General features: G+C 38.8%; 1 protein-coding gene across 2 annotated transcripts in view; it reads left to right on the top strand.

Annotated features, from left to right (window-relative positions):
- Nucleotides 1-22,935, top strand: part of NUDT3 (nudix hydrolase 3) — a 44,152-nt gene that overhangs the window by 5,669 nt on the left and 15,548 nt on the right. The window contains exons 2-5 of one of the 2 annotated variants that reach the window (XM_035122598.3): nucleotides 9,782-9,892; nucleotides 10,481-10,525; nucleotides 11,788-11,872; nucleotides 13,864-18,637. In XM_035122598.3, coding sequence (XP_034978489.1) covers nucleotides 9,782-9,892; nucleotides 10,481-10,525; nucleotides 11,788-11,872; nucleotides 13,864-14,036 — 414 coding nt within the window. In that variant the 3' untranslated portion in view covers nucleotides 14,037-18,637. Of the gene's footprint in view, nucleotides 1-9,781; nucleotides 9,893-10,480; nucleotides 10,526-11,787; nucleotides 11,873-13,863; nucleotides 18,638-22,935 lie in introns of those variants that run through there. The other variant, XM_088674190.1, reaches the window with a different exon arrangement.

The raw sequence follows: 22,935 nt of genomic DNA, 5'->3' as shown, positions 1-22,935 counted from the left end.
GTCCAAACCCCTGCCAAGCAGGAAACACCGTCAAAGCATTCTTGACATATGGTTGTCAAGCCTCTGCTTAAAGACCTCCAAAGAAGGAGACTCCACCACACTTCTTGGCAGCAAATTCCATTGTCGAACAGCTCTTACTGTCAGGAAGTTCTTCCTAATGTTTAGGTGGAATCTTCTTTCTTGTAGTTTGAATCCATTGCTCCGTGTCCACTTCTCTGGAGCAGCAGAAAACAACCTTTCTCCCTCCTCTATATGACATCCTTTTATATATTTGAACATGGCTATCATATCACCCCTTAACCTTCTCTTCTCCAGGCTAAACATACCCAGCTCCCTAAGCCGTTCCTCATAAGGCATCGTTTCCAGGCATTTGACCATTTTGGTTGCCCTCCTCTGGACATGTTCCAGCTTGTCAGTATCCTTCTTGAACTGTGGTGCCCAGAACTGGACACAGTACTCCAGGTGAGGTCTGACCAGAGCAGAATACAGTGGTACTATTACTTCCCTTGATCTAGACGCTATACTCCTATTGATGCAGCCCAGAATTGCATTGGCTTTTTTAGCTGCTGCATCACACTGTTGACTCATGTCAAGTTTGTGGTCTACCAGGACTCCTAGATCCTTTTCACATGTACTGATCAGCTTTAGGACTGGTCCAGGCTAGGTCAAATGATACTCACTTCGCTCCCCTCTTGATATAAATGGATGGGTTTGAAGAGGTTCACCACTTCTCGTTTATGAAGCCAGGAATGTTATGCCTGAATTAGCTCAATGAAGGCACAATTCTTGGGCATTTGTGCCTGAAATGGGTAACTAATATCATAACTGAGAGGTTGGCAATGCGTTTGGGCTGGGTCCAAGGTCTGTGTTATCACATTGTGGGTGGGGGGGTGTTGCCATTAAGTGTCATTGATACTTATATATTTTCAAATGGGATTGTTCCTGAGACAACTCAGCACATTACAAAAAAGTGATAAATTCCAATACACCCTAATGCAATCTTATTTTGAGCATTGTAGTGTTGGGAAGAGAAAGTAATCTTCTCAGCACTTAATCTTACGGTGAGATGAAGAATCCTAACCAAACTGAACTCATTTAAAATGTGTTTTTAAAGTGTGGGATCTTGAAATAACTTTATTTCCAAATCTGCATTTTATCCAGATTTGTAATACTAATAAGTTTAGTATTGTTTATCAATAACACATTTTTGATGACTAACCATCATGATTTTGCTAACACTAACACAGCAATTTAACAATCCTAACCAGTGGTGTCAGTGGACATGGAGTATTAGACTAGTCCCCCGGGAAGCTTCTGCCCGGCTAGGGAGGAAGGTGGCATGCTTATATGGGCCCAAGAGCCTTCCCACCACCTTCCCAAAGCCCACCCAGCTTTGAAGGAGTAAGATCCATTAAGTATAGTGGTGTTTACATGTGAAGAATCGTGCATAGAATTATGTTGTAAATATGCAGTTGTTGGATCAGGGTAGAAAGCATGCTGTTCAAAATTTAGTGAATCTGGAACTTTATTGAATTATGAAATGAAAAGTGCTTTTGCTATTATTATTATTATTATTGTTATTGTTATTGTTATTATTTTATTTATACCCCGCCCATCTAGCTGGGTTTCCCCTGCCACTCTGGGCGGCTTCCAACAAATATAAAAATACATTAAAATATCACAGATTAAAAACTTCCCTAAACAGGGCTGCCTTTAGGTGTTTTCTAAATGTCAGGTAGTTGTTCATCTCCCTGACTTCGGATGGAAGGGCGTTCCACAGGGTGGGCGCCACTACCGAGAAGGCCCTCTGCCTGGTTCCCTGTAGCTTTGCTTCTCGCAGTGAGGGAACCGCCAGAAGGCCCTCGGCGCTGGATCTCAGTGTCCTGGCTGAACAATGGGGGTGGAGACGCTCCTTCAGGTATATAGGACTGAGGCCGTTTAGGGCTTTAAAGGTCAGCATCAACACTTTGAATTGTGCTCAGAAACGTACTAGGGAACGTGTTAGGAAACCAATGAAAGTAAGTGTACTCCGAAAAATGTCAGGAGGATGAGAAGTTGATCAAGTTTCATGGGAACAATAATAGCATCCATCTTTTTCCGCTCAACGAATTAACTATTATTACCTTATACTTCAAATAGTATTCTGCATTTTAATGTGTTATCATTATAGCAATTTTTAATCTTATGGTTGGAATCTACAAATTAAAACACATGTTACAATCAGCTTGCGTAAATACTAGAAAGCAGCAGTATCTACTGTACAACTGGAGTACAAAATCCAAATGGAAACAGTCTTACGGTAATTCATAATGCTTCTCATGTAAAACACCCTGGACTTGTCAGCTGAAACTTCATTGGAATTTGTTCTTTGTTGTTTCAATTCAGCCTCACACATGGTACTGGGGTGTAAGTATTCTTTTCTTGTCAAAAAGTATCCTTCCCTAATATAGACACTGGAAAACAAAAAGCTTTGGAAATCTCTAGTGAAATGTAAATATCACAAACTTACATTGTTGCAAATGTCCACTTTCAGTCTTTTAAAAATTGCTCCTTGCAAATAAGTTCATAAAGTTTACTACAATAATGTGTGTTCTGCCCACTCACATGCATGTGTATTAAGTCACTTTTGGAATGTGAACAGTCTGAAAGTGGTGGCTGCATTTTTAGCATCCCACAAAAAGTTTACTTACCCCTGAGTTGGTGAGGCTCATCTGATAATACAAACTTGAGCCTTCAGTATCGTTGACCCAGTTGGATGGAATGTTCTTCAAATAAAGATTTGGCAAGTGTCCTGAGAATTAACTTTTAGACATTTGCTGAAATTTTTTCTATGCTGCCAAGCATACATAGACAGTTAAAGAGGAAGGGAATCTTTTTTTTTATAACAGCTGCTGATCTGTGATCTGGCAGTTTGGTGGTATTTATTTATATATGTTTGTTGTATGTCACTTCATTTTTTATTTTATTTTTTGCAAAATTGCACGAGTATTTTTATAATGTTTATTCTGCCTACTCATAAGTACATGTGTTTGAGACATTCACAACGTGAAAGGAGGAGTCCAAATATTACCCTTTTCCAATTTAGAGGTCTTCACTTTTTGCTCACCTGGAACAGTTCTTAATTTTGACAAGCTTCCAGAGAAGTTGGCAATTCTCTCTTTCTTGAAATAAACATGCGTCATATATGGGTACCTTATTTTTAAGCATTAAGCAAAAGACTTTTCCATGCTAGGGAACTATTCAGATTCTTAGTATGCAATCCTAACCATATCTCCTCAGAAAGAAGTCCCATTGATTTCACTGGCGCTTATTCCTAGGTAAATGGGATTAGGATTAAAGGTTTAGGGCTGTATCCAATGCTACATGGACACCCTCTTCTCTCCATGTGGCCCCAAACATAGAACTCATAGATGATGGCCTTAGCTTTTTTTGGGGGGGGGGGTTGTCATGTAATAAAATGGCTGCATAAAACGTTCTATCCGATTTTAAGACCTTTGAAAGTTGAAGGTTTGAGGCTTTTCCAGAAAGTGACATGTTCCCGTTATTATATGATTTTTGAGAACCGAAGTACAATTGGAACATTTTGCTTTTTAGCATATTCTGCAGTTTAAATATTACTTCAGAATGAAGAACGTGACACAACTCAATTGCTCTTTTTAAAAAACAAAAACAAAAGAGGAAAGCAACTCCTTTACCCGCCCCCTTTTCCATTCTGTGTATATCGTGCATACAAAGACCTGCTTGTTAAGCTGAAGGGAGAGAAGCAAACTATATTTTCCTCATTTTCCCTCCTTCCTTTATTCTTGACAGTTCTTCAGTTGCTTTTCATAATACCATAATACATAATGCTTTTCATTACCTGAACTCACAATGGGTTTTAAGAAAAGGAAACAAAAAGAGAGGTGGTAAAATCGTTAATTGGTGTTATAAGAGAGATCCCAAAATAAATTGATTTCACGACCCTTTTTCTCAGAGTTTAGTAAAATTGTTGGGAGGGACTTGGCAGATTGCTTTTACCACTTTCTCAAATGTGCTCTCTTTCTTTCCTATTTCAGTAAGTAGTACGAACTGCGAGAAACAAGCCTTCTTATTTCTGCTATACCCATGTCATTTGCTATTGAACTTTGCCAGAAGCTCCTCCCCCTCCTTCACTCTTTCTGCCATTTGATCACTTTGCTGACAGGTCATGGGAGTGAAGTGAGTATTAAGATCCAATTCCTGCTTGTGTTCTCACACAGTCAGTTGAGCAGTCTTAATAGTTGTATACACAGTAGGATGCCTCTCACACTTCCCCTGAAGATTTAGAGAAGTGCTGTTTTGAATTTTTGTTCTGTGGAGCGTTTCAATTTAGCAGATTCCTCAAGGGAATGATCTATGCAAATAACTCTGGGTGAGATCCAACACCATGCCGGTGGAAGCAACTTGGGACTTCCTTATCCTCTTCTACCTTCTGCATCCGTAATCTGCTCTGGAGGAAGGGGAAGCCCTGTTTGTGCAGGCGAAAGTGTGTTGCACCAGTGGGATATCACAGTGGAATATCATCAATAACAGTATGCTGAGCACATACTTATTAATATGTATTGCATTTATTTGTTGCTTTATATACAGAAAGATGGCTCAAAGCAACTTAACAATCAAATAAATTTCAAAAATAGCTAAAAATTGATTTCCAACCATATAACAAACAAAATAATGTACTTAACTGTCCGCAGCTGAAATAAGTGAGAAGCTTAACTTAACTGATCATGCTCTTGCTGTTTTCTGAATAATTACTTAATTAGAGCATTGCTTTCAGAGCATTGCTTTCACTGCTGAGTGGTTTCCACTGAGTAATACCACATACCAGTATGTTTAAACTTGTATGGAAATTTGAAAATCAATTTTGCAACAAGCTTTTCTCACCCCATTGATTTTACCTATTTCAGAACACTGTTGAATGACCCTCATAGATGAAGAGACATTGGAGGGTTCCCCTTTTATATCGACACTATAGGTTAGGACGCAGGATTGTGATAAAGCATTAGGCTTTGACAAGTTTGGTTAAGATTTCCTCTGTATCAGGCTTTCACTGTAGCCAACAAAATGAGAAAGGCTTCTTATTCCAGCAGGTTTTCTTATGGGCTGAAATCCTCTTTAGCAGTATATGCTCATGGGAGTGAGTAGGAATATACTAGTGAAAATATTGATGACAGGCTCCTAACAGTTATTGATTCACCATCTTCTGTAAATGGATCTAATTCTTTTTTAAAATTCTAATGATCAAGCTTTGGTTTAGAAATACTGCATGGTAGCTTTTCCTGGATTATGTCAGTTCAGATTGCAGGAAGGTGGTCACATGTTTGAATGCTTCCTTAAGTAAAACAAATGCTTGCTGCAAAGAGAACAAATAAGTGAATGAGAAGGCTAGGCTGGAGTCCTTCTCCCCATGACAGCCTTTTATGTGAAGCGAGTTTTAACATAGGAGAGCATTCAAACAAATGAGCTGATATGCAACTTGGGACCTTTATATAATGCAATCTTTATACCTGCATGGTTGGCTTCCTCCTCATACACCCGACCACATTAGTCAACCTTTTTAGAAGGGGGAATGCTATTATCCATTGTACAAACTGTGATTTTATTAGGATAGGGTAGTGGTAGTGGTAGTGGTAGTGGTAGGAAGGGTAGGATAGTGTACTATTCAAAAAGATAATTTTTCTTTTACCACTTGGATCTTAAGTTTAGTTAGAAAATGTTGGAAAATGTTGTGGACATCATTTTGAAAATCAACTGAGTAGGCCATGTAACATTTAACCATTATTTAGCAATTTGTGCACAAGCCTCTTTGAGCTCAAGCTTCCTTTCTTCTTCCTGCATGGGCAGGAAGACTTTTGCTGAGTTAATTTTCATTTTCATTTTCAAAGAAACTTGGTTTAGTGTTGTGTACCAACTAGGGATCCTCCTTTACAACAAGTAATGGCTAGTTGCAACCAGAGAATCGGACCATAGTTTTAACTGGATCATGTGTGTCAGCATGCCTGTTGATACTCCAGAAATTGATACTCATGAAGATTGATGAGGCAATTTATTTTGCTTTAGAGCATTCCATAGTAAGTCTTATATGAGAATTTGACGGCTTTACAGGCCTAAATGCTTTCTATGAATTTACCTAGAACAAGATTTAGGTTGACAAATTTGTGATCTTTGTTTAAATAACACCATATTCATATTTAACAACTCCCAAGTGAATACCATTAGGCTTAGTGAGTTGTTACTTCTGATTCTTTTTCATTAGATCCTGTGCACTACATTAAAAAAGAAGTTTGCTGTGTGTATCATATGACCATTTCTGCAGGGATAATGGATGCAATGAATTCAGTTTCTCTTCTGTTCTATGCATTCTTCAGTATTCCTATTTTTTGGCCATTTAGTTGTTTAACTGCTTCTGCTTTCCTTATACTGTGTTCTCACAAAAACATGTACCAGAGAGTTGTATATACACTAGATATTCTCTCATGCTACCCTTTTCTCTGCAGGATCCCATAGCAAAGTGATTAATTATACATAGGTGAACATCCTGTGTACAATTTGTTTCATATAAATCAGTGTAGAATTGTATTGTATTTTGCCTTAGATAATGTTATTATGTTACATAGTCTTACAAGTGATTTTTTAAAGTGTTGGGAATCTTGGAAACACTTATACTCATTTCATAAAGTTATTTGTTATAATCCAATTATTTATTGACTTTGTGCTAGTGCACATTCTGAAGAGGTGGTGACAGGTGCTCTAGCTGAATGATAAGTCTGAAAATGGTTATCAAGCTTATCTAGAACTAAAACATAAATCATGAAGCAAGAGCTGACAAATGAGGAAGAGAAATAACTTAAGAAAGAGAGGAGGGCAGACAAATGCAGGTGTCTATATTGTGGGTTGTGGGCATGGTTATCAAATTGTTGTAGATGTTGAGACTATTTATCTGTTCTTTCGTAGGGTTGCTACTGAATTATCTCAGTTGGAATTTGAAATAGATTGGGAGTTTTGTTGTTATGAGGGTTCAAATCAGCGTTTCCAAGAGGGCAGGGTTCAGATAGAATTCTACAGGATGTGGTATTAGTGTGTGAAAACAGCCCAGATCCAATGATCCCCAGGCATGCACATCCAGATGGTGGAGAAGTCTGGCCCAGGCATCTTCACTTGGTTGCAAGTGGTTGATAGCTAGGTGCAAAATGCGCCTGGCACCTGGCTAATTTCCAATCCTGGATGGGAGCAGAATGAAATATGTGACAGGGAGTGAATGGTAGAATTCAAACATGCCTGTGCAAGGGCATGGGACCCTTTCCTGGGGCTGGTGCAGTAGCAGTTACTTAACACCACACTATTTATCTCATATGCCTTGCACCCCACAGCTCAATTTGAACTTTTCAGATTCCAAACAGCAGTTCTGATTTGTGGATGAATTTCTGAATTATATGAAGCCCCTTTTCAAGTTTTCTGTTTTAACTTGAAAGAGTTTCATATACTTATTTCCTTTAGAAGCTCTGCTGGAGAGTGTGGGATACAAAACTGTTGACCATAAAAAGTGTGCCTGCTGTCAGAGAGAGGTAAAGGCACAATCCACTCGTAGGACAATTAGTCTACAGAAAGGGCAAATCACAACTTGTCAGTAAGACCAAACTTTTATGTAGCAAAACAAAAGTGCAACAAGCATAAATTACTAAATTAATGTGCATTCTTCCACTGAAGGATTTTGAGTCAAAGTGATAATACAACAATGTCTTTTGCTCAGGTGACATAAAGGCCTCGTTCATGAAAAATGCTAAAGCATGGTTTAGTGTTATGAGAATGTGGTTGTGCAAGCATCAGATTCTCGCCCTCCCCTCTTCAACGGCTGCAAGAATGAAATTGGAAGGTTTCACTTCTGCTTTTGACTGAATGTGAAAGGGGACGAAACCTTCAACATTATGTGGCTTCTTGTGAGTTCGTTCCAGATCTTCAGTATGGATAAAGATACGGTATATGTATGTGTGCAGGATAAATGCTATGGAACTGGCACATGGATTTACTTTTTTGGAAGGTTCATTCTGAAGTGGTTGTCTGAATCTATTGTAATCATATTGTCAATTTAATAATTTATGTTGAAATCCCCAGAGCAGCTGTCTTTGATCACTTTGATAATTGTTCTGATAGAGTTCAACATTTATAATATGTTGAACTCCATCAGAGTCGTGGCAGAGGTTTGGAGTACCAAGTGCCAGCAGGAGTTTCTAGTTGCAGAGGATGGCAGGATACTCAATGCTTTTAATCTCTAGTCAGGGTTAGGTTTGCCACCATATTTTACTGGGAGAATGTGGAAGTAAAAGTGACAGTAAGAGTATTAATGTTTAAAGAATACTGTCATAGAACACCTCTTGAAAAAGGAGGTATCTTCAAGTTCCTTGATATAGTATGTCTGTTAATAACATGGAATGCAAGAGGTGAAAACAAAACAGACTTGCTTTTCCTGTTCAGATTAGTTCTTCTGAAGCCTGGTGCACCCCTTGAAAAATGTATTGCCTTTTGTTAAGGCAGCTCAGCCAGGTGCTCAACCAGCTGCTGCCCTCACATAGTGGGTCATTATGGAAATGGTTGGACTCTCAGGTCTACCACCAGTGGAAAGGTGGATGTTGACTCCAGGTAGCCTGCCCAGGCACTGTCGATGAGAAACTCTCCCCCATTGCTCTTGATAACCAGTAGGTCCATTCCCACTCGAGGAAGTCTGATACAAGTCTATCCCTTTGGAGTGGTGAGTCAGGCTGCAGTTGCCAACATACTGCACACATTCCAGCTTGTCAAGATCCTTCTTAGACTGTGGTGCCCAGAACTGGACACAGTACTCTAGATGTGGCCTGACCAAGGCAGAATAGAGCAGTACTGTTACTTCTCTTTATCAGGACACTGTACTTTTTTGATGCAGCTTAGAGTAGCATTAGCTTTTTGCTTTGCTGCTGCACCACACTGTTTGATCTACAAGCTCCTTTAGTACCCTTAGATACAGCTCACCAGGGCCTGGTGATTTGAATTCATTTAAAGTAGCTAGGTGTTCCCTTACCACCTCTTTTTTTAAATCACAGGCTTCAACTCCCTTCTTGCATTGTTTATTCTGTTACCACAAGGTTGGGCACTGCTTTTCTTTGGGGTGAAGAAAGAGGCAAAGTAGGTGTTGAGCAGTTCCGCCATGTCTCTGTCACTGAGTAGCATTTCTTCTTCTTCTCCCCACTGAATTCATTCTGAGCTCTGGCCTGCAACTGTTGACTACTCATGTATACTCTTCTTCCATGATTTATTTTTTCTTCCATAGAACCATAGAATTGTAGAGTTGGAAGGGACCACAAGAGTAATTTCTTATACATGCACTTCTTACATCTCAGCTCATCTGTAAGCTTCATGTGCAGCCACACAGTTTCTTCAGGTGCTTACTTGTTGGAATTGTCTGCCTTTGTGCCTTCAGTATGTCACCTTTAAGAAACTCCCATCCCTCTTGGATTTGCTTTTCTTTGAGTATTTCTGACCACGGGACTTCACCCAGTAGTTCCTTAAGCTTTTTCCTTTGCCTGTGTATAATGAAACTCAAGAGGACATGATGACTCCATAAGTATAGAGAGAAGATTAGCAAAAAAGAAAGCGAGAGATTTCTTATAAGAACTTAACCCCCACCCCCAACCAGTCAGCAGCATTCTTTTGTAACAAGATTGTATTCTGAAGTTGAGCAGCCAGTGAAATAATATATATATATGCAAGTACTCTGTTTTCCCCCCGGTAGGTGCTGTTAGTGAGCAGTAGTCGTCATCCAGATAGATGGATTGTCCCAGGTGGTGGTATGGAGCCTGAAGAGGAGCCTAGTGTGGCTGCAGTGCGGGAAGTTTGTGAAGAGGTAAATCTCCAAAACTTGCTTCGGCCCTAAGCTGTTCATGCTGCTTATCAATTTCTTATTATTTTTCCTTGGTCTTCTCAAAACAGTCCCTCTATTGAAACAAATCTCTAACCAATTAATAGTGCTATGGTTTTGTTAACTCTTTATGAACAAAACTCATTGTTAGTTCCATCTGTGAGTTGAGATGGATACTGCTGTAGAATTTGCCCCAGTACTCATAACTGTAAATGTGCATTTTAACCCCTCGTTTTCCTAGCCCAAATTTTCCCTCACCCACCCCTTGCTGGTTTTAAACACTTCATGATGTGCCTTCTCAAAGCTGCTTAACTCACAAACACTGGGGGATGGATAGCAGCTTTGGGGGCAATTGTAATCATGAAAATTACATGAGGAAAGGATTAAACATCCTCTACCCTAGTGCTGCTATCAGAAGCCAATCCTCTCCCCCGACCCTCCCAGCTGTTTTTAAGCTTTGGCTCTTCCATAAGCTTTTTCCGTCATAGACCTTCTACACCATGTGTAATTTGGCCCAGACTGAAATATTGAGCTGTAACTTATCTTTCTTTCTTGTCTTTGAATTTCTCACAGGCTGGAGTGAAAGGGACATTGGGAAGATTAGTAGGAATTTTTGAGGTAAGTTTAAGCATTTTGAGGAGTTGGTTAACACTTTTCTCATTGGCCCTGTTCACACATCCCTGTAAGCTACAAACAGTGCTTGGAATCAGCTACTTTGGTTTGGCAAAGTTCACTGAAAGTAGTTCCTATTATTGCTAGGTGAAGTGAACATGAATTAAAAGTTGCTTTGCAAAGGAACTCTAGTTCAAGTTTGTTCTCATATGTGTTTTTTTTTACTCTTTAGACCAGGGATGCAAAACTACCTACAGAAGGATAAATTATAACAGGGTTCCTACCAATGCCAGTCAGCTGATGACTGCTGTCAGTGAGTCCCACTTACCAAGGGACAATCAGAAGCTGGCTACTGAATGTCTTTACCTGCCCCATAACCCAGTGTCATATATGATGTTTGATGTCAGGTGTGGGACAGTTGGGTGTGATTTGAAGCCCTTGTGGGCTGGAGGTTCCCCTCCACTGTGGCAAATCATCACTTATGCCTTACATTCACTTGCAGATACAGCCATTGTGGTATCATGCATATTACATGATTGAATTTTGAAAACGTAGAGCATCCACTGAGACAGATCGTTCAATTTCCCTATGTTTCCCTAATATCTAATGACATCCCCAGAGACAAGAAAAATGTATTGCTTTACGTTACTGCAGCGACCAGAATACTGATCGCATAGAATTGGAAGGGGGAGAAAATCCCATCATTATTAGAATGGCAAAACAAACTCTGTGAGTTTGTAGAAATGGCAAAATTGACAGCAATTACCGGTATTAAAGGCCACTCAAATCAGAGAATAATCAAAGAGTTGGATGGAGTGAAAAACCATTGTTTCAGAATTGAAATATTAACAGACAATGTGTAAAACGTGCAGGGGTAAGCAAGAAAAGAACAATAGAATCAGTTGAAAAATTATTAAATTATAACAGCACATCAAGATGGAAGAAGTAAAATATTGAGATCATGCACGGGTGAGGGGGAGTAGGGGGTATGTGGGAATCTGTAACATTATATATAACATAAATTTTCTAACTGCGTTGTATTTACATACAGCAAAGGGAAGTCTACAGTAATGATGTATATTTTAATTTAGGTAATTTATGTAATAGGCTCATGTTAGAAAACGAATATGGATTTTGAATTTGATTGTGTATTTTGCTTCTTTTTGGTTTTGAAAGAAGAATAAGAATAAGAATAAGAATAATAAGAATAAAGTTTTGCAGGTGTTATGAACCTTGGAACCTAACTTTAATGTTGCTCCTCCTTTTAGAACCAGGACAGAAAACACAGAACATATGTTTACGTACTTATTGTCACAGAAGTATTGGAAGACTGGGAGGACTCTGTGAATATTGGTGAGACACTTACATTCATCTATATTCCTGATTCTCTGTAGGATTGTAATAGCAGAATCCTCTTCTCTGTATTAGATTCAGCTTTATATCAGGTGTGGGGACTGCAGTCCTCTCACCCTTTCTTTTTGGCCCTCGGGATTCGCCCCCAGGCCACACTTTTCACTAGCCCTGCTTCACACCTTCCTTTACTGCTTTTGCCTGGCTTCTTGAACCTTGGTAGATGTTGCTTAACCGGATGAATGTGGGGGTGTGGGTGGGCGTAACAACCTCTGAGTTTTGTGTGCCTGGAATGCAGCCTACAGTAAGAATAATAAGAATCACATTTGATTCTCTGTCCACATTTGTCTCTGACTCCCCCCCCCCTCCCACTGGCATGTGGCCTAGATGGTTGCCCATGAGGAAATGCAGCTCTCAGGCTGAAAAGATTTTCCTCACTCCTGTTTTATATATGTAGGTGATTGTGGCCGGGGTGTTTGGGGGGGGGAGAGAAAGTGTAAGAAATAGAATTGTACTATTTTGTTTAAAGTAGAAAAGGACAACCATCAGTATACAGTTTCCAAAATACTCTGGGCTTGGCAGCTCTTGTCAGACTCCTATAAATTTCAGCTTTCTGTAAAAAAAAAAAAAGACAGATAAAGAATTCTAGTCCTGATGATTTCAAAGAGAATTTGATTTAAAAAAACTGAACAGTCACAAAGAGGGCGAAAACCAGATTTTGGAAGTGGAAGAGTCTTAACTATCTGTTTCCATGATTTTTTGCAGCATCACTGATTTTTTAATTTTAGTTTGTCCATGTTTAGTGTGTGTGGAAATTTACTAATTGCCCCTCCTATAGCAGTCTCAAATCATTGCAAAATTCATATTAATGTATTATTCTTTTCATCCGATGCTTCTTCATGCCCATGTTTTGATTCACTTTTCTGTATGATATTACACATCTTGTAGAATAGCATATTACTTAGAAAATTGCTTCTTACCAAATTTATTTCCCAGCTTCAAACTAACCACAGTCCTAACCTTGTTTACTTAGATGTAAATCCTATTGAAATCAGTGGGGCTTTTTCTCAGATAAGTGGGATTAGAATTGCTGCCTAAATTATTTACAGAATGGAAAGAGATGAATATATCTCTCAATGAAATTCACAAGCACACAGTGATACACAGTTTTTCCTATAACTTTCCTTCTCCCATTGATTTTCTCTAAGAAAAGTGAGCAGCTGCATTCTGTTAGTCTCAGGAGCTTCCTTACGAAATGCATTGTTTTCCAGCTCATTCTCCTTTAGAAGAAACAAGTGAGATCTTAGTTGTTGTTTTTTAAATTTTGGAAAATATTTGTTAAACTAAAGATTTGCTGCTGTAATGTACCGTAGGACTGAAGAACCTTCCTCCTCCAAGCGCCACATTCCTTTGGAGGGCTGGTTATTGGGGACTGCATATTGGGATGACTGGGGCTAAAGCTCAAAGTACACTACCAAAGGATATACATCCCATTCTCTTACCTTGCTTTTGGGCTTCCCATAAGCATCTGGTTGCCACTGTGAAAACTCAGTGCTGGAGTAAATGGGACATTGGCCTGAACTAGCAGACTCTTCTCGTGTTCCTCCCATACGTGTGCTGATCTGCTGGTAGGAGGGAAACTGCTCAAAGGTGGGGAAAGGAGAACCTGGAGAGGGTATGAGGTTCTAGGGAGAGGCTGGTGGGATGGTTGGGAAAGCCTAGCACACAAAATTGAGCCCACACACTAGAGGTCAGTCCATGCCCCCCCCCCAATGTTGTATTGTGCGAAGTTAATCGTTACAGTTGTATATTGAAGAAGTGAACATTCAGTGAGTCATTGTATCACAGGTGCCATTGAATTACTGTGTGCTGTTGCAGTGCATTTGCAGTAGGAATAGGCATACTATATGTCTGTGGAAATTATCTATAGAAGGAAATATAAAATCATTAATTGCTTTGCTGTGTTACTAATTTCCCCGTCTCTCTTTCTACAGGAAGGAAACGGAAATGGTTTCAGATAGATGATGCCATAAAAGTTCTGCAGTATCACAAACCTGTGCAGGCTTCATATTTTGAAACCTGGAGGCAAGGCTGTTTGGCCAACAATGGCACTCCTGTTGTGACCACATCATTCTCAAAGGAGAGTGCACTGTCCGACATCAGATGACTGAAGATGGCCTTTTGAGAGAAACAGATTTTGAAAAGTAGACTGAAACTTGGATTTCCTTTTCTCCCCTCTTCTTGCCTCTTTCACATGCTTCCTCTTGTCAAACACGACATCAGCGGCAGCCTTTGGCAGAGCAAATATTTGAGTGTTGCATTCTAGTGCAAAGTGGGGTTTTCTTGCTTTTTCTTGGATATGTATTTTGTAAAACACATATTGTGCATGAAGTGCCCCTTCCCTATTAACACAGTTTTGACAACCTGAAAGGCAAGGCTACTAGCTTCACCTTTGCCTTGTCTTCTGAAATGCCCCTATGTATGTTGTCCCAGCCATAGCTAGGCCTCTTTATCCTTTCAGTTAAAGAAGGCTGAAATGTGAGCTCAGTTCTTTTAAGTCTTAGATTTTGTACAGTAAGGTGCTGTTGAGATCTGTGTGGTGGTCACTTTCTCAGCGCATGCGTGTAACCTTTTTTTAGATGGAGAAGCCTAACACTCTGATTTTGCGGGATTTTTTTAAAATGAGCTGCTTCTGTAAAGGAGGGCTTCATAATCTTGTTTGCCTTTTGTTTGTTTTTTTAAAAAGAAACTTATTTTGTGACAGTGCTAATGGCTGGGCCAGTTTGACTCCCTGAACCCCACTCCCTTACCCAAATTTAGAACAGTGACACTTAGAGGAGAAGGCCAAGTTACAATACCCTGAGAAGCATTCTTGGTGCTCCGTTCTTTCTACAGATTCAGTCAATATGTTGATCATCTAACAATGAACAGAAACGCAAGGAATTTGTCACCACTCACTCAACAGCACACGGCCTCAGAAACTAAATGAATTCCAGCCTCAATAAATAGGAATCAGGGATTCAAAATGAGTTTAAAAACTAGTGAACTGAAGCATCGAGCCACCAATGCTTTCTGCTGGTGTGGAATTCTTCTTCTTCCTGCTGCATACTGCTGATATCTCTTTTTGTCCACATGCCTTACACCCTACTAAACTGGATGTTGTAATTTGTGCTACAACATTGGATTGTACTTTTGAGTGTCACTGCATGGTGGGACAGTTGCATTACGTCCCTGAAAAGAAGTCCCAGGGAAAAGCTTCAGGTGTTCCATGTCCTTTGTAGCATTGCAGCACTTGTAAATGCACCACGGAGCATGCTCAAATGTAAACTTCATCCCTCAGTGGCAAAGGTACAACTGGCTCCCAAGCAGAAATGCTGATGTGGAGAACTGTGTCATTTAATAGGATACCTAACCTGATGCATTGGCACATGTCACATGTTTGTTTCTATTGATGTATGTTTCATGCTGTCTTGATTTGCCAACAGTGTTGTCTAGTTGGGAGATTTTGGAAACGGTTGTGGGAGGGGGTGGGCCTGGGGAAGGTTTGGGGAGGGGCATTAGTTAATCCCTGGCTTGGGACAGGACCTAGTTGCTGTATTTGGTGACTTCTTCTATGTCAGATTATAGCCAAGATGTGAAATTAAACCTGCAGTACTCTTATTTAATTTATCATTATCTCTTCCCATTATATACTTAACAACATAAGAATATATGAAATAGTCATGCAGCATGAAGTAAAAGTATACTTTCTACTTTGGAAAGTTGCTGTCAAATTTGAGATACAATTCTGTTTATTTGCTTGAGTTCCCTATTTTTAGTGAAGGGATAGCATTCCATAGTGTGGGATCACAATGGCAAAAGTGAAGCCAGTGATCACTAATGCCAAAAGTTTTTACACAGGAGAAGGCTGAGAGGCATTATTCAATGAGTGGCTTAAACGTGAATGTCTAGAAAAAATCTGAAATTATGCTGCGCCACTTCGCTGCCCTTCATCTTAAAAAACAAAACAATAAAAAATTAATTCAAAGGGCTTGATTAGTGTCTTGAAGTGTACAATATAATTTCTCTTACTAAGCTATATGTGGCACTTTCCAATATAGCAAACTGTTGCCTTCAGCTAAGGGGTTTTGTGTCTCATTGAATAGATTAGGCATGAAAGATTGAAAGAGAACTGAGATGCCTGTAAGGGTGACTGCAGTTTTAATATCTACAGCATGCACACTTTTATATTAAAAAAACACTCTAAAACGTTTTTATAGGGCTGTTAAACTGACAGTTTAGAATAGAATATCGTTAATGATTTGCTAACAGCATTTTTTTTTGGGGGGGGGGTGTCCAGGAAAAATAAATTGTGCCAAGAAAGTAGTTTAATGTGGGATGGATTTATGCTGTTAATGCAACTGCAGTGAGTGGCTGATGTTTGCCTTCTTAACTGGAAATGGAAGATGCAGCTCCTGAGGTTCAAATAGTCTGGAATTCTTCACCAGTTGTGTATTTTAACCCAGTCCTTGCTCCAGCTTATTAAGCCTCACCTTTTCACCTTCTATTAATGCACTATAGAGATAAGTCTACAGCTTTCCCAGTATCTCAGGGTATTCTGTAATTAACAATTCATGAAACTTCCTTAGCAAGATAAATGAAAATGTCACCATATCAACTCACCTTTTCAGAGCATTTCTAATTACCACACTGGAACATTCTGCATTGGCAAACAATGCATCTAACATAGGGTATGTAATGGGATGTTTAGATTCAAGCACAACAGTACTAAGAAGGTAGACTGATCCTCGGTTTAACATTAAGAAGTCTTAATTTAGACTTCCTACTGTGCTTTACCATAACAATGCAGCTTTCTTTGGTCTCTAAATCCAAAAAGCTTTTAGATTTATATACTGTATTCAGGTACTGCTGAAAAGGGAGGTGAAAATGCTTAAGAATTATTCCTTCCAATAAGTTTTAGATTTAAATTGAGGCTGAGCATCCAACATCCTGAAGACTGCATCTGTCCCTCCACCTAACCTGTGCATCTCATAGACCTTGGGAACCCCAGCTTTTATTTTATATGTAAATTTCTAGTCTTTTAACAGTTGCAGAGAGGAGGTTGAATCTTTGATTGCAAAAATAATTGCTGAACTTGTGCACTTGAGTCAGACAAATGCTGGTATATCATGGGCAGTGTGATAGATCTGTTGATACATATTTACAAATAATTTGTTCAGATTTAATGCCAGTGCTTAGTGTATTGTTCCTCATTTATGTGAGGTCTATGTTGGTTTTTGCATTGAAGCAGCCCTACTTAAATCAGGGTTGTCTTGCTGCTTAAAACTAGTTTTAGCAGCAAGTTTGCAAGTAACTGCTGGGTAATCTTCATGAATCTGAAGCACGGGAGCATTGTGAGTGAATGTACAACCTCTGCTGTTTTTCCAGTATGGAGAGAGATGGATTTTCTTTGCTGGGAGGACAAAACCAGCTTCAGGCTCTCTGCAGTTTTATCTGTCATCCTGTTGTAAAAAAAACCGCAATAGTGATTTTCTAATGACATCCCTTCTGTGTTTCAGTGTCATAGATTAGAAAGTGTGTGATGTAGAGTAAATAGAATATGCTGGAGTGTTTTGATGTATCTAATTAATATTTTTGGGTTTAACCTTGAATTAGCTCCCATTAGATCCTCTTGAAAATAGAAAAAAACAACTTTGTATGAAAGTTTGACCTAAAATTACAGTCATTATTTTAGATGCAGCATAGCTCTTATTTCCTGAAAAACTTTATACTTGTTGTTAGCCATATTCTTGTAATCACATCCCTCTGTCGCCAACTCTCCTTTTTTCTAAGAAGCCCTCATTTTGTTAACTAGTTTAAAATTTTGCCAAGAAAGAAATGGAGTGCCATTCTCTCCTAGTTAGTAGTTATACCAGAACTTACAAAATAAGAGATTGGTGAGCTGCTTGTGTTCTGGAAAAAAGCTGTTAATTCTGAGGCTATTAAAATTAGGCTTACCCAGCCCTCTGAATACCCAGACTTACTTCTCAGCTACCACCTACCCAGCCCCTTCCCTCCTACTTAACCATCAGTCCCTCAGCCTGACTTGCTTTGCAAGTATGGCAGGTAGCAGCAGTGGGCTGTGGAGTTAGGCAGGGAAGAGATTCTTCATGTCCCCTTTCTGGCCTATGGTGCACTGCACAGCCACAAATAGCTCTGGGGTACAGAGTTTTCCCAAGGGCTACTGGAAGGGTGGATGCCTCCCTTTCTTTCCTTAAAGCTGTAGTTAGCTGCTGCCACCTATATCAATACCATAAAAAGGGTTGAAGGGAAGAGGGATGTTGGGGTGTGCATGTCTGTGGGCAGGTTAGGAAGACAGGAGTTGAGAGAAATTTGAATTAAAATTTGAGCCAGAGAAGAAGTTGGGGGGTTGCAATCCTTTTGCAATTGAGCATTACACAATTTGGAGGATGAGCCTCCTAAACCTTGTTCTTCCGAGCCAAGAAGTACAAGCTCAGCAACGTAACTTCTTCCAACTTGGGTGTCGTTTTTCATGAAAGTAAGATAATTGATGAAATTTGATTCAAATTCCTGCTGATTCTGAAATCAGATTCCTTAAAATGAGTTACTCTCTAAGAATTATAATTGGAGTATGTATTACTGTAGTGAAAAATTCCAGGAATCTTGTGTGGTGGTGACTGAATTCACCTGTTTTCTAACATTAAAAGTGCAACTTGTCCTGAAAGGGGAAAATAACAGTTTAAATCAAATATTGTGCATATTTCATAATGCTTTGTCTGGTTTTATTCATCTGTCAATATGGTTGTTTCCAGACACCCCCACCCCACTGGTGGTGGGGTGGGGGGTAGCGTGTGTGTGTGTGTGTGAGAGAGAGAGAGAGAGAGAGAGAGAAATGGCAGTGTTGTGGGCCTGTTTTACACTGGAGTGGTATGTATGCTTTAATCTCTGTAATAAAGAAGCTGCTTTTGTTTTTTTTTTTTTTTTTTTTTTTTTTTTTTTAACTCAAATGATAATTAATCTTCAAGCACAAAGATAACAAAATCATTTATACTATTATTGTGATGTTGACTTCCCATCGCCTCCCATAGTGCTTCTCATCTTTTTTTGCAAAGTACATACTTTCCTCTTCATCTTCTTATAATTTCTTTTGTACCACAATGAATCCAATCATACCCATAACTCTTATAATCTCTAATACAAAGCTGGTCATTCTATGGCTGCCATGGATAATACGTTATAATTGTTTTTCTCTTGTATATATCTCTTAAACACATCCCATTTTTTTGCAAACGACTGTTTGGTGGTTCCCCTTAGATTGTCTGTTAATTGGGCTAAGTTTACCATATCTGACAATTTATTTTGCCACTCATTAATGGTTGGGACAATGTCCCCTTTCCACCTGCCCGCAATTAGCAGCCGAGCGGCTGCTGAGGCATATAAAAAAATCTCCTTATACTTAACTGGTATATCCTTGTTCAGAATTCCCAACAAAAAAGCTTCTGGCTTTTTTTGAAAGTTTAGCCTAAAAATTTTTTTCAATTCTTCATATACTGCATTCCAAAATTCTTTAATCATCCGACATCTCCACCACATATGCATAAAATCCCCTCTTACTTCCCCACACCTCCAGCATCGATCCGATATACTCTTATACATTTTGGAGAGCTTGGCAGGTGTCAGGTACCAGCGGTAAAACATTTTAAACATATTTTCTTTAATGGAGTACGACACTGTAAATCTCATATTGTTCTTCCAGAGGGCTTCCCACTCGTCAAGCATTATGTTGCGGCCTATGTCTTGGGCCCATTTTATCATGACCTCTTTCGTCGCTTCTTCCTTGACTTCCCAGTCAAGCAAGAGGCGGTACATTTTAGATATAATCTTTTTATTATTATCTAATAGGTCTTTTTCCAGTCTTGTTGGTTCGGTGTTAAATCCCTTCTTTTGGTCTTGCTTAAAGGTTTCATTTAACTGGTGGTAGTCTAGCCAGCTTGTTAAGTTGTTTTTAACCTCTTCATACGCCCTTAATTTTAATTTCCCCTCTATATTCACCAATAGTGTCCTATAGGTACTCCAATTGCCTTCCATATTCTTTCTTCTAACCGCCTTGGCCTCCACAGGTGAGACCCATGATGGTGTTTTGGGTTCTAGTAGGTCCTTATATCTGACCCATACCTTGAACAGGGAGGCTCTAATTATGTGGTTGGTGAATCCTTTATGAACTTTATTTTTGTCATAATTCAAATAGGCGTGCCAGCCAAATCTTAGATCAAATCCTTCCAAATCCAGGGTATCCATTTTTTGAAGCAAAAACCATTCCTTTAGCCATGAAAAGCACGCGGCCTCATAATATATTTTAAGGTCGGGTAGGCCGAACCCTCCCCTCTCTTGAATGTCAATAAGAAGAGTATGTTTGATTCTTGGCCGTGCTCCCTGCCAGATGAATTTCGAAATTTCTTTCTGCCAAGCTGTTAAGGGTTTCGTGTTCCCTAGGATTGGTAAATTTTGGAATAAGAACATAAGCTTCGGTAAGGCACTCATCTTAATTGCTGAGATACGTCCCCAAAAAGACAACTTCAATTTGCTCCAGATCTCCATGTTCCTTCTTATTTGTTCCCATGTTTTTATATAATTGTCCTGGTACAGATTAATATTTTTCGGTGTTAACCAGATCCCAAGGTACTTAATTTTAGAGAAGAATTTTAACTGTGTTGATTGTTCAATTTCCGTCCTTTCTTCCGCTGATATATTTTTAGCCATGAGCTTTGTTTTTTTACTATTTAATTTAAAGCCGGCCACTTGCCCATATTCATCTATAATTTCTAATATCTTGGTTATACTTTCTTTGGGGTTTTCCGTTGTAATTATTAAATCATCTGCGAACGCTCGCAATTTATATATTCTTTTACCGAGTGTTACCCCCTTAATCTCCTTCTCTTCTCTGATTTTATTATTTAGAATTTCCATTATTAAGATAAAGATTAAAGGAGATAGGGGGCACCCTTGTCTGGTTCCTTTGTTTATTTCGCATTCTGTCGAGATGTTATTATTAACCAGTATCCTTGTTTTTTGCTTAGAATAAATTGCTTGAATCGCATTACAAAAGTGTTCCCCAAATTCCATTTGCTGGATGGTGGCTGTCATGAATTTCCATGATATCTTGTCAAACGCTTTTTCAGCGTCAACTGAAATTATAAGGCCTGGCTTGTCAATTCTCATATCTAAGTACTCTAAAATATTTACAATATTTCGTATATTATTTTGCATTAAGCGCCCCGGGAGGAAGCCCGCCTGGTCTTCATGTATAATAGTAACCAAGACTCTCTTCAACCTGTCTGCCAAGATGCTAGCAAATAGTTTGTAATCGTTATTTAATAACGAAATGGGCCGATAATTTGATGGGTGTGTCAAATCCACCCCTTCCTTTGGTATTAAAGAAATATAACTTTCGGTCCATGTTCTTGGCATTTCTCCCCCATCCAGTATGTTATTCATTATTTCCTTCAATGGTTCTATTATAACTTCCTCTACTTTTTTATAATAAATTGCGGGCAACCCATCAGGGCCTGGAGTTTTTCCTGGGTTGGCTTTTTTGATTGCTTGAATTATATCGAATGTTGAGATCCGTGCATTAAGGATTTTAACCTGATCCCTATTGATTTTTCCCAGATTGTTTCGGCCCAAGTATTGATTAATTTCCTCATGAGTTTCTTTCCCTTCTTTATATAATTCTTTGAAAAAGTCGAGAAAAACTTTTTCAATTTCATTAGGATTATTAGTGATGTTGTCTCCTATTTTCATCTTATTAATAATTCTTCCTTTTTCTCTTTTTTTCAATTCCCAGGCCAAGAACTTGCCTGGCTTATTTGCATGTTCGAAATTTTTTTGCCTCATCAATTTGATTTTCCATTGGATCTCTTCCTCCAATAATGCGGAGTACTGCGATTGCAGCAGTTTGACAGTTTGTTTTATTTTCTCGTTTTCAGGGTTTTTGTATAGTTCTTTTTCATTTTTCCTAATTTCCTCCCAAATTGTTTGTTTCTTTTTTTCCTTTTGTCTAACTAAAATTGAGTTTTGTTTGATAAAGAACCCTCGAATCACTGCTTTCCCAGCGTCCCATACCATTGTACTGGAGGTTCCTTGATCTAAATTGAAGGAAAAGAATTCACGAAGAGTCTTTTTTGCCTTATCTAGTATTTTCTCATCACTCAGTAGAGACTCATTTAGTCTCCACCTCCTTACTTTGGGCTCCTCTTCTTTTAAACCAATAAAGACCGGGTGGTGATCAGATAAAGTTTTAGGTTGTATCTCGGCTTTTTGTATTCTTAAGGTATATTCTTTTGGAATCCATATTGCATCAATTCTGCCGGCTGATTTGTTGGGTTCTGAATAAAAGGTGTAATCTCTTTCTGCTGGATGTTTAACCCTCCAGGCATCTTCTAAATTTAACGTTTCCATAGTTTGACTAAAGTTTTTTGGTAATTTGGATTGTTTGGGGTCCTGATTACTCTTTTTTTTTGTTCTATCCATGTCTGGTGATGTGACCCCATTTAAATCTCCTAGCAAGATTATCTTTTCTCCCACGTATTCTAATAATTTTTCCCCCAATATATTGTAGAATTCTTTCTGTCTTTTATTAGGTGAGTATATTCCTGTTACTATTATCTTTTCTCCCCGGCTTGTTATTTCTATAATCACAATCCTTCCTTCAGAGTCATTGAATAACAATTTGGGTTCCAAATAGTCTTTTGCATAGATTACAACTCCTCTCTTTTTGGTCTTATCCGCCGATATAAATTCCCGTCCTAATTTCTTATTAGAAAGAACTCTTACATGATTTTGAGTTACGTGAGTTTCTTGTAAACAGATCACGTCAATTTTTTGTTTGGCTAATTGATGTTCCACCTTGTTTCTTTTGGTTTTATCGTTTAATCCATTCACGTTCCAAGTTAGTAATTTTAGATTCATTTTTGGTTAGTCTCTTTATTTGTTTATTTATTTAGATTATTCCTTCTGCCATCGCTTTATTTAGAAATACTTACAATCAGAATTAAAAAAATTACAAA

This window comes from Zootoca vivipara, chromosome 7 (assembly GCF_965207765.1).
Source record: "Zootoca vivipara chromosome 7, rZooViv2.hap1.1, whole genome shotgun sequence".
Lineage (NCBI taxonomy): Eukaryota > Metazoa > Chordata > Lepidosauria > Squamata > Lacertidae > Zootoca > Zootoca vivipara.
This window is presented reverse-complemented; position numbering and strand designations above follow the sequence as displayed.